Source organism: Scomber scombrus, chromosome 17 (assembly GCF_963691925.1).
Source record: "Scomber scombrus chromosome 17, fScoSco1.1, whole genome shotgun sequence".
Lineage (NCBI taxonomy): Eukaryota > Metazoa > Chordata > Actinopteri > Scombriformes > Scombridae > Scomber > Scomber scombrus.
Genome location: NC_084986.1, coordinates 16,630,457 through 16,642,833, shown reverse-complemented (window position 1 = coordinate 16,642,833; position 12,377 = coordinate 16,630,457). Strand labels below are relative to the sequence as shown.

Below are 12,377 nucleotides of genomic sequence, written 5' to 3'. Positions count from 1 at the left end.
TAGTTGTGCCTTAGAATAACAAAAATTGTTCATCAGCACTCAGATTAGATCCTAATCACATTATTAGCATTCCTTCCAGGAGTCCAGCATCCTCTAGTCCCTCTATCAATAACTCCCAGATTTGTTTATGCCTGGCCTAATTGCTCACTGAGGTTGGATTGTTTGTGCCTAGTGAGAAATACACAGCCCTCAAGCCAAACAAACAGCAAGCCCGACAAATCAGACTGAGCAAACACGGGGGCAGGTATTGGAAGCATAGTAATAACTCATAACAAATATGGCCTGAGGAAGGCAACTGACGTGACTCGGCAGATTTTTAATGGATGAAGATTAACATTTTGACAAAAAGTTATTTATGCACCCAGCCTGCACTGAGATCTCCCCTCATATTTTAGTAGCAGAAATATAGTTGCGATCATAGTGAGTATGCCAGTTAATATTATGGTCAGTGGAAGCAGTACCACAATGTAAAAGTACCCCAATTTAAGTAAAACTCTTACATTCAGAATATGAGTAAAAATACAGCAGTATTGCCCCGTCGTATTTTAAATTACATTATAACAATTAATATATTTAATATTAATGTTTTATCACTCTTAATTACTATTTGGTTAATATAGTTATATTTTTGGATAGTTATTACTTATTTTAAAGACATACAATATGTCATATTATAAAATCTAGGAGATCTAGATGTCCTGTCTAGATGAATTTTTGACCTAAAATTCATCATCAGGAACAGTTTGAAGTCAGGAATCAACTCTAATAGATACTCAGTGTCAGCTGATGCATCAATTAGCTTAGTCCTCTCATCCACGCTGTGTTTCTGATTTTCTTCAGCTTCTTTGAGCCTCTTTTTTCATTTGTTTTGTTTAATGATAACTTGCGTTGAATCTCATCTCACAGGATCACTCAATGGCATTTAAATTCCTTGGTGCTGATTGAATGCTTCTCAACCTTTAGCGACTTGTTTAGATTTTTCTGCACCAATAACATCCTGCATGTTTATTAATGCAAACAAACCGGTACGCACAAATAACTGCATGCACACAAATATCCCCACGTTAAATAAGAACTTCTGTTGTCTGACATTTAAGTCCCTGGAGTCCTGACAGTATGTCAACATGACTTTCTGTCAATCGCAGCGTTACTGCCGAGCTGCAGAATAATAAAGCCAGCTAACGTGATGGCATGCATTAAATTCACATTCCTTAAGGCTAACCAAAGCCCTGACCTTAGCTATTCTAAGATGAGCCTCAAGACAATGGTTGAGCTGTAGAGTTGTTTCCAATGTGTTAGCGCCTGCAGCACCAGGAGATGAAGGAGAAGGAGAAGAGGGGTGATGAGGGAGAGGAGGGAGGACAGCATCAATTTGGTTTCTTGCAGTTGAAAGCTAAAGGGAATGTGAGATTCTGCCACAAATGTCACTGCACATCAAGTGTTTGCTTCAGTGCATCAGAGCAACAGAGAATGTTTTCACCAGTTGATAAACTGTCCACAGTACCTCTGTTACAAAATCCTCAGATGTAATTAGTCGAAAGAGATACTGTTCTGTCATATTGTTTTGGAGTAACTTGTCTTTTTTTCTGTCTGTGCTTAAGAAATTTACTGATGAATGTTGCATCAGACTTTTCTTATCAGCTATGACCTGAATCTCTGCCATGTATTTGTTAAATAATGATGAAAAAACTGGAGTACACATGATCAGCTAATCTGTGAATCTCTGTGTACACACTAAATCCTTCCCTTTGCCTGAAGTGGTGTTTTTACTGATACCCAAAACATCTTGGGGTTTTCTGGAGGCTGCAGCTGTGAGCTCAGTTGTTACTATCAAGGTGATGCCAGAAGCGAAAGAGCAGGGATGTCATAGTGGAGACAGCAATGGAAAGCTGTACAAACACTGAGCACTGTTTTTTAGATTATTGTAGGTCATTTACTGTCTGCTGTTTCAGCCCCTGTGTTGATAAGGTTACTGTCTGTCACATTAGTCTCAGGGGGGATGCATTTTTTTTGTGCATAAAGTTTCATGACTTTTTGCTAAATCAGGCACCACTAAATTCAGTCCAGTATGAATATTTGTTCAATCTTTTGGCTGGGTGTCATGACTTTGAAGCTTTCACTAATCACTATTGATTGTTCATGTTGGCAGGCTAGGGATTTGTGTTGTTGTACTCACTGAAATCACTTTGCATACAATGATTAGTGAGAATACAAAAACTATGAAAATGTGATTTGAGGTGCTTGAATGTGAGTGATAGATTAAAAAGTGATCATTTGATGGAAAGAAAAACTGCCAAACTCCAACTAAGGACTGATGTTTTCAACACAAATGGACACCGGTAATACTACAGAGGCTGATTAAGGACACAACGTCTCAATAGACCAGTGTAGCCTGCATGTAATTGGACAATTACTTTGTCATAGTGACAAATTAATTGATTCCTCCTGACCCTGTATGGTTAAAACATATGGATGATTGCATATTCATTACAATTAAGTTAATTGGATGCTTTTAATTGGATGTTTGTGATGCCTCTATGAAACAAAAACCCAAATAAGATGGGTCAGTGCAATGCTTAGATTAGTTATGTGATTTATGTATCATGTTTGTATTCACTTCTATATGATTGCATGTTATCAATTAAATACATGTTATTAATTAAAGCCATGAATTCCTCAGTATGTGCTATATTTCTAAGTCAGGTAGCTGGAGATAATGTTGGAAATTGGCAAAATGGTCCTTTAATATTGGCAGAGACACACACAAATGAGGAACTAATGTTTTTCTACACTTGACAGCAGCTTCATTGTGCCTTCCTCTGATATTCCCATGCCTCCGCCTGCTGTTGTCAAGATAATTTGGAAGTTGTCACAAGCCAACTAGATTCTAAGTGGAATAAGAATGTTATAGTAATGGATTTTTCTTTTCTCTCTCTCTCTCTCTCTCTCTCTCTCTCTCTCTCTCTCTCTCTCTCTCTCTCTCTCTCTCTCTCTCTCTCTCTCTCTCTCTCTCTCTCTCTCTCTCTCTCTCTCTCTCTCTCTCTCTCTCTCTCTCTGTGTCTCTGTTTCTCGCTATGTCAGCCGGAGGTGGACTTAAGGGTAAACGGAGTGTCCTCTCCCACGGTGCAAGATCACGGGCCACTCACTGAAAACTCAGGTGAGACACTCAAATTTATGAAGACCTACAGTACACACTCAGACAGAACACACCCACTAGTACTAGATCTGAAAGTTAAAACATTGGTCGCAACATGGAAATGATCTCACGCTATCCCTTAGCAAATGGAAACTTGTTGCGCTCCCTCCTGAAGTGTGTCTATAGTGACTGAAAATCAACCTCTGTGCATGTGTGTGTTTAGATGAGTTGCTGGACTCCCACAACAGCAGCTCTGACCTGGCAGATGTAATGGAGCAGATTAACAACTCCTTCCCTGCATGCAGTCGTAAGTTTCCCACTCCTCCTGTTGCTCCTCCTCCTCGTCTTCTCTCCCACTGTGTCTGCACAGCCTCTGAGGACAAATTTGTATTTCGCTGGTCAGCACAAAAATTCTGTGTGTCACTTGTGCATGTATCACTGTTGGTACTTTATCCCTCACAGCGAGGATTCTTGTGTAACTTCTGGTTTCAGTGTAATATAAATGAAACAGATTCCATTATGTAAGTTTTAACCTTCACCATTATTATCTTACATTTTACATATTATTTTAAGATTCATATTAAACTGGAATCTGTATGAAGATAAAATGAAAGTTAAAATTGAAGAAACCGTGGCACTTTTCCGATACAGTCATCATAATCTGAAGTTTCAACTAGACTTATCGTCCACCTTCCAAGTGTCTCCTTTACTCTTACTGCTTTTATTGATTTTTGTGTCTTTTCCACTCCTTCCTCTTTCACCACCTCACACACCCCTGCTCAGCATCTGTCATTTCCCTGTTTGTTATCCAGGTTTGTGTGTGTGTGGTGTGTGTGTGTGCTCTGAGATGCCATGTATAAAGGAAGGCAGCTCGAGCAGATGTGCACTCGTCTGTAGTAATGAATTTAAAAGGTCTTGTCCTGTATTTCAATGAAGAGTGGTATATATAGTGTGTTTTTTTCAAAAAAGAAGTATCATTATTGTCTATGTAGTGCACACAGCTTCCTCTGCATTGTGACTTTGAGGTTTTGATTCTTAGCTAATGAAATGCTTTCTCATGCGTATAGATTTTAAGTAGAGCCTGAGGTTTTTTTGGTTTATCATTTAAATTTGGTATTTGATATGATCAGACCTTATACCCTCATTACTCTTTATAACAGAATATGGAAGAATCTGCCTCTGGGGATGTTTCTCAAATAAATTTTTAAAAAAGTAAAAATGTTCAAATTGGGAGTTAGAGCTCACTGATTTTAAATTGCATTTGAATTTTTCGAGTCGAAACTCCTGTGAGGGCTTTAGTTAAAAATCCATTCTAATCTGGCAGACGCTCCCACATTATTAGCATTTGGTTACTGCACAGCTCGAAGGCTGCAGGACTGAGCAGCACAGAGCTGATTGTGTACATGAATATGTGGGAGGGACCAGGGGGCTGATAATTTAGTGTAGACTTATAAAACAGATATAAACTGGGGAGTTCAAGTGTTAAACTGCTCTATTGTCTCTTGTTTTCACAGCCTCAAGCATCTCCTCCAGACCACAGGTAAGGTGAAACTCTTTCACACTTGTTGACACATAACAGTAAGACTTCACTGTCAATCATGTCTGTGTATTCCGAGCTGTTTTTTTTTTTTTTTTCTTTCTCCTCCATTCTACGTATTTGGTAATGGTGTGAGAAGTTGAATGTAGCCTTCACCTGCCATAGCTCTCCCTGTTAGGTGGCCTGTGAGAAAGACAATCATCTGATATCAGACAGTATTGTCATTACACACCGTTTCCATTACACAACTTCTGTGTGGTAGGAGGATTCAATTCAATGCACCAATAAACCCTCCAGCCGATGGTGATGTGGTGGGTGATGCAATGCGCGTTGGTTTTAGCTTGTCTGATCTCAGCGCTGCCTAGCCTTACTCCTCCTTGGTTCCACCACACAGCTTGACAACAGCATTAGTCCCGCCTGTGGTGCTGATTGGCTAATCATTTACCCCCCTGCAGTGCTCATAGGATTGATTGCTTTTTCAACCGCGAAACCGTTATTTCATATCATGATGCCACACAGGATTCAGTCAACTGGGCTCAGTGGAGTGGGCGGATTCAAAGGTCCGGACCCAGGCAAGAAATAGACAGTTAATGGATCTCTGGGGAGAGCTGTTAGCGGCTCCTCTCCGACCCCTGTCAGAGGCTAAGGTGCTTTTTGGGACAGAGATGTTGTTGAAAGCTCTTGCCACTGACCTCCTCCCACTGTAATTATTTACCCTGCTCCATTGCCCCTGTGCTCACTCCATTCCCCCTTTCTCTCACTGTCTGTTTAAACTGCTCAGCTTGTCTCTCCACACACAGCTAATACCTTTACACGCTACTTCAGCTGCTTATTTGCTATGAATCCATTTGTGGTGGCTGTTGTAAAATAGATACATATTTTCCCTTTGATTTGTTCTTTCATCTTTGAAGACCATTGCACTCCAAGTGATTGCTTTCAGCATTATACACCTCTGAATTTAATTTAAGTCAGATCAAGTGTATACTTGATACACACTTTGTATTCAATACAAGCAGGAAATTATGGAACCACACTTCTTACATCTCCATAATCATCCTTTCACTCTTTCCTTTTTTCATTGTCCTTGGCAAACTCCGTTCTTTACAATTTCTGTTGGTTGTAACGCATAGGCATGGGTGAATAGGTTTGAGCTCGTTATTCCATTTCTAAGAAGACAGCTATGTTTTGTAAAATCTCCTCTGAATGCTCCCAGCCCACCTCCTCCCTTTCCTCCACACCGGGCTGCTAATGGACTGTAACTGGCTTGAGGGACTGCAGTCCATTTACCAGCTTTCAAACCCGATTACTTTGTTCGAACCTGTGATAATATTGATGAAGAGAAATGAGGCGGGTGCACCTGCTGCACTTGAACTTGGGAGAAAGAGAGACTGTAGGAGTGTTTAACTTTCAGTGGTTCTACTGACACCCAGATACACCAACCTCCTGTAGTTTTGTTTACACATTTTGTTGGCATATTTGCATGTGTTTTCTGATCCAGTGTGATCATTTCATGTTTCTGTTCTTTGTTTTGTTTTGCAGGTGATGTGAGGACTGTCACCACGAAGGATGGTGTGTGTTTGTTCGTGCACACGTGTGAGTGTGCACACATTTGAAGTGACAAGACCATTCCCAAACAAACTCCTGACCCTAAATCCCAAAGACGCACAGGACCAGACAACTTAACTACTTTTACCACCTTGTCTTGTACTATGCAAACTGTACATTTTATGAACTGTAGATTGTACCTGAACTTGGTTCAACATTTGTCACTGATTTGTTTAGATATGCAGATGAGTATATGGACACGGGGCTTTGTATAGTAAAATATGTTTTTTTGTTGTTGAGAGGGTGCATTGGGATTTGTGTTTTGATCTTGTTAAGTTCTGCCTTCACTGGGAATCAAACTGTTACATTTATTTTGTCATTCCACTGCTTTGTACCCTCCAGGCCCCAGTTTCTGTCATGTGTCAATGGAAATAGCCACAGATTTTGTTCCAAGTGTGGGAGCACGCACAGTTCCTGAGTAATGACATTTAGTGGCTGAAAGCATCATTTTAAAGATGTAAACTGTCTCTTCTCAAAGCGTCTGTTTTGTTTTAAAGATCTATCTTGTAGCATGCTTGATGTCAAGTTCCCCTTTAAAGCATTGATACGCCGACAGACTTTGTGTTAACTGCGATTTGTTAATGTTAACTTTAACCCCTTCTGTGCCTATACAGTTTGTCATTCCACGTGTGGAAGACAGAGACGAGAGTTGATGAATAAAAAGTGGGATTGTGTATAAAAAGAGACGTTTTGGAAAAATATAGATTTAAATCTAAATTTGTTCTGAATATGGGTTTGTAAGAGGCCTGCAGTCATTATGTAGAATAGTTTTTTAAAGATATATGTTGAGAAATCAGAGGAAAGCCATGATTGCCTTGCTACCTCAGACTCATAGACACAGTTTTGTTTTTGTGGTTCGTAAACTTGTTTAAAACAATTGTGATCATTTAAAGAACATGTACAACCTGGTTTAGCATTCAGAGCTTTTGCTTACTGTATTGGTGTACACTGCAATGAGGAGATACCAAGTAAAAAAAAAAAAGAGTTACTCTTACTGTACCACAATGGGTCTGTGGCCTGCTGAAGCTAGCCGCCCGTAATGATGAGTATTACTTTATCTGTTGTTGGTTTTTCCACTGGCCTTCTAGCACTGGTCACTCACTGCGTTGTGTTGTTGTGCTATATGCTATCCTGTAAAACTTGTGAGACTGAACAACACTACTATAACCTCCTCTGACTGTAGACTGATGATGATGATGATGATGGTGATGATTTTATTGATTACAATCATGATGAACCGTACCATGGCAGAACTGTGTCGTTTCTCCTGAGGTATGTAAAATAGAATGACCACACTACGTGTAATATGGCTACGTTGTTTTATTCTAAATAAAAAATTTTATAACAAGTACACATCATCCTTAGCAGTAATTTGTTTACCTAGTGTGTCTCTCTCTCTCAGACTGTCTACGATTCAATATTAAGGAGTACTACAGCACAAGTAGGCCTTGTCATAGTGCAGCAGTACATTTTGTAAGAGTTAAATCCTATCTTAAATGCGTTAAGCTCAGTTTGTTACATTTTTAGTACTATAATGGCTGAATGATTCTGTGAATGTTTAAAGGTAATATAGATGAATCACTTCATTAAAATTCACAAACACTGATCAGAAATTCAACCCACTAGTTCAAGTGTTTTCATATGCAGTGCTTGCCCCTCATTTAAAAGTGTCTTTTACTCCCACCTGGTTTGAGGAATATAGGCCTCATTACTGCATACTCCTCTGTGCCATCCAGCTGAGACTGTAACATTATTATTTATCAAAGGAATTGATCACGCAGTAAGTGGTTGTATCATCATTACATGTTTGCAGAGAGCATGCAGAGGTGTAACTGAAAAACTCCAAATGAATGATGAAAGGTAATCATCCTCTTTACTACGGACCTTCAACTGAGTTTTTTCATTTTCATGGCTGCATTGCATTAATTATCCCACATTTCTTCGAGGTCCTGTGATGTTGGATTAAAGACATTTACCTTGCACTTGCTTGGCCATTCTGTCAGCTGCTGCTAGTCACGAATCACATCTGCACAAGTGATTTCATGGTGTAGAATCTGCTCAATTTAGCAACCTGTCAGATGAAATTATGTCTCAACAGGAAATTGTCTGTACTCTCAAGGCTGCAGTTATTAGACTGTGCCAAACTCAAATGGCTTGTTTCCTTACTGTAGCTGCTCCTGCCTAACCTTGCTTTCATTCATCCTCTCTTCTGTTCTTTCTTTAGATCCATCAAAAAACGTTAACAAGCACGTGGCATCACTCCATCATCTCTACTATTCTATTCCAACATATCAATCCCCTGATCATCTCTATCATTTTTTTGTTGTGATGTGAAAATTAGACATAAACTAAAAGAAAGTGACTGCACATGTTTTCTCTGAACAGTGTTCTCTATCATCTGTGGTCCAGCAGTATTATAACACGCTTCAATAATGCAACAGTAGCCAAGCAGTAGTGCACCCTAATTGGATCTGGGTCTACTGTACATATTCAAACTCCTTATGGACGGCATACTCTCATCCTCTGGGGTCCCTGAGGTGTTTTAATCAGTCTACTAGTCTCACTTCTGTAATGCTCTGCAGGAATCAGCTTGTTTGTAAAGGCAAAGAAGTTTGTAAGTAACTAGCATACGCAAGGGAGAGGTACTACTGTACCTCCTCTACAGTGGATCCCCATTACAAAAAGAAGTGTAGTGGAATTGTTAATATTAATGTGCCAATTAGGCCAGATGTGAAAGCAGATTTGGTTTAATTACTGTAACAATCTAATGTGCTCATATGGAACTTAGTCAAAACAGCATTGCATCTATTATCAGCAATCTTTCTAAAATATTTAATCCCACTCAGATGCAGCTCTCTGTGACTTAGCGCCTTAGACTGTCAAGCTCCAGTGAGGTGCAGCGCATGCCTGCTGGGTTGAACATTGATTCTGCAGTATAACAAGCACAGAATACATTTAGTGGATCGTTTTGTTTTAATAACAATATGGGAATGGTGTAATTGAGAAATATCTGGTCTCTCAATGGAGGTCAAAGGTCAGAACAGTGTACTTAAACTTATATGGTTGGTATGATCATCACACACAGTGGATACAGAATGGTGAGATTGTTTTAAGGCAAAGCAGTGACCCATGCTGTAATCAAAAAGTTGACAAAATTAATCTCAACTCAAGGCCCTTTCAATAGTTGTTCTGGAGCTTTGTATCATGCCACATGGTCTTCTTCAGCAGATGGAGCTCTCAAGTTGCCCTTAATGAGCTGAGCACTATTTAGGACATCCTGTCCATGTTGGCTTTCAGTCTTATCACATGGTCGACTCTTCCTAAGCAGTGGCCCTGTATGTCTTCAAATAAATGTTCATTCTTCTGATCCATCTGGAGACCTGCTGTTATGAAAACTAAGAGTGGAACATGTATTTATAAATATTTAATATCTGTCCATGTAAGACTAGGGCCAAAAAAAATAAAAAATAAAAATACTGACCTGGAAGAGGAAGCGGGGTAATACTTCGAGAAAAAAAAACTCAGACTGAAGTAGCAAATTTGTCAGAAAAAAGTCACAAATTTGCGAGAAAAAAACTCAAAAAATTGCGAGAGAAAAGGTGTTTTATTCTTCCAAGCAATTTCATAGCCTCAAGTTTCAACACTGGAGAGAAGTCGCTGGTTTTGCATTATGCCTGCCCTGGAAGAACTGATCAAATTGTACTTTTCAGTTGGGTTTGCAATAAGGAGATACTTAGCCCAGAATCACCATATCAGCATCCGGACATTGAAAAGACATTGTATTTTGCATGTTTATGAGTTTACTTCTTGCAAATTTGCCACTTTATAATGTCAGAAAAATATCCGGGTTTTTTCTTTCTTGTAAATTAACGACTTTAATCTCAGAAATTGAGGATTTTTCCTCGAAATATTACCCATGCAGTGAAGGTTTTTTTTTTTTTTTTAACCTTTCCATAACTGGATGCTGTAACATTAGCAGGTAAATCTAACCGCTTACAGCTGGCTGTTGGGTGTTTTTCTGAAGAAAGGTGAGTCTGTGTCAGTGCGTTTGACAAGTGTTAAACCTGGTTAAACGGTGTTATGTGTCTTGTTTTTTATGTACCAAGCGTTGCTCTGTTGTAGCTAACATGCTAACGACTAAGCTAGTTGAGCTAGCATTGTCGATTTTCTTTTATTGAGAATTCGTTGTCCTACTTTTATTGTATTTTTAAGTGCATGAGCTCTCTACAATTTTTTTTATGGTTTCATATATTTGATGTATTATGTGCAGTTTGTGGGTCAGGTCAGTTCAAGACTTATCTAGACTGAAATATCCCTAAATGTTGTGGAGACATTGAATCCAAGCTAATATCTTTAGTGACAGCAGCTGACCTTTTATCTCAGGAGCAGAGTGAAATTTATTCACTAAGGAGCAAGTACAAGGACATTACTTTTGTTTTTTTTGTTTTGTTTTGTTTTGTTTTTTGGCTGGTGAGTGAAGAAATCTACCTGCTACTTGTATATTTTACCAGCATTTGGTTGGTGGCTGGCATGCATATTGACATGATACAAACTAGACATGAATACCAATGTGGATATTATTATAATATCCATAATATATCTATCTATCTATATAGTGCAGGACTAACAAGCATGCAGCATACACACAAATTTGAATGAGATATGGAGGTGTAGTGTTGTTGGTATGTTTACAGTATTTTACTGTCCTTGTTAAAGCCTCACTCCGGCCAATTTTACTTCCTTTGTGTCTGAATGGAGAAGCCCAGTGTTTGGAACTGCTATACTAATTTTATTTCATCTCATTTAGAATAAACCAGACCAGTTGGAAACACAGCAGTGGTCCTCGTTTCTTTCATCTCCAAACTGTAAACATTGCAGATTTTGCTGCGAGGTGTGCAAGACCAGACCAACTATGCATTCAAAGGTAAGTGACTTGGCAAGTAAGCTCATGGGTTCCCATAAGGGACACAGCTTAAAAAGTAGGGCTTTCAAAAGTAGCTGAGAAAGTCCGAAACAGTAAGTATGTTAAATCCATATATTCTCTTTGTGTTTGTAATTCCCAGAGTCATTTAGAGTTTCCCGGGGTGCCTATTTTTTAGTATAGGTCACCTTACTGCCAATTAAACCTTTACCTTGGCCTCATCAGTGCTCTGCTGTACAGAATTAAACAGCAATTCAGGTCCTTGCTTATCGTGTGTATGTGAGCCTCTCACAGGAAACCAGACAATATCTAATCTATTCAATTTCCTTGTCCTCTTGTCCCTGTTCTCCTCTGAGCATAGCCATCTGTGATCTGCTAATTCTCTTTGCTGCGGGTGAAAACAGACTACAATGTTTCCTCCAGGCTTTGGCTGTACAGACTCAGCTGTCCACCAATGGGGCATGGCAGTGTATCTTTCTGGATGCTGATGCTGATGGTGCTAGATGTTTATTTTTTTCCCTTCCTCTGGCCGTTTCTCATTCACGTAGCAATGCTGGCTGGCATACATATCCGTGCGACAGCTGTCCCCTTTGATCAAATGCTTGGCAGGCAGCAACAGAACTGGTGCTGATGCTATGGGTGTCTTGGCGTGTAGGTGCCCCTGGCTCGAGTCAACGACAGGGAACAGATGTTGAGGAGTGGGGAGAGAGGTCACTGCAAGTCCTGGGTGGGATATGCTATACAGGCTGAACCCCAGAGAGATGGAGTCAGGGAAATAGAGCACTGGATGTGTACAAGGCAAGCAACCTAGAGGGGAGAAGCAAAAACAGATCGACGAATAGCCAGTTTCTGTTTTCATCATTGCTGTTATGTTAGCAGCTTAATCTCTGTTATGCTGACACAGTGGTCCTCTATGTAAATGTTCCAGCTCACATGAGCTTGAGTCAAACTTGTATCCTAATGAACCTCCCAGCTTTAACCGTTCCCTTGCAATACTTATCTGCTGAAGTTTATTGTCCTCAGTGCACTTCAGATCTCCAGAATATGCTGAGTGCACTTGGTGAGTTAGCATTAGCACCATATCAGCTCTCTCTTTGACAATTAATTTTAAGTAGCTAACTGCACTGGACCTTCTTTTGGCATGGCATCCACTTAGGGATTTCATTTTGGAGGCTTAA

The 12,377-nt window shown here is 39.6% G+C and overlaps 1 protein-coding gene across 1 annotated transcript in view; it reads left to right on the top strand.

The window, feature by feature from the left end:
- Positions 1-7,629, top strand: part of utrn (utrophin) — a 179,929-nt gene extending 172,300 nt beyond the window's left edge. The window contains exons 77-80 of the mRNA XM_062437479.1: positions 3,082-3,157; positions 3,360-3,443; positions 4,651-4,676; positions 6,213-7,629. Of these exons, the coding sequence (XP_062293463.1) occupies positions 3,082-3,157; positions 3,360-3,443; positions 4,651-4,676; positions 6,213-6,221 (195 nt within the window). The 3' untranslated portion in view covers positions 6,222-7,629. The remainder of the gene's footprint in view (positions 1-3,081; positions 3,158-3,359; positions 3,444-4,650; positions 4,677-6,212) is intronic.
- Positions 7,630-12,377: the final 4,748 nt, after the last annotated feature.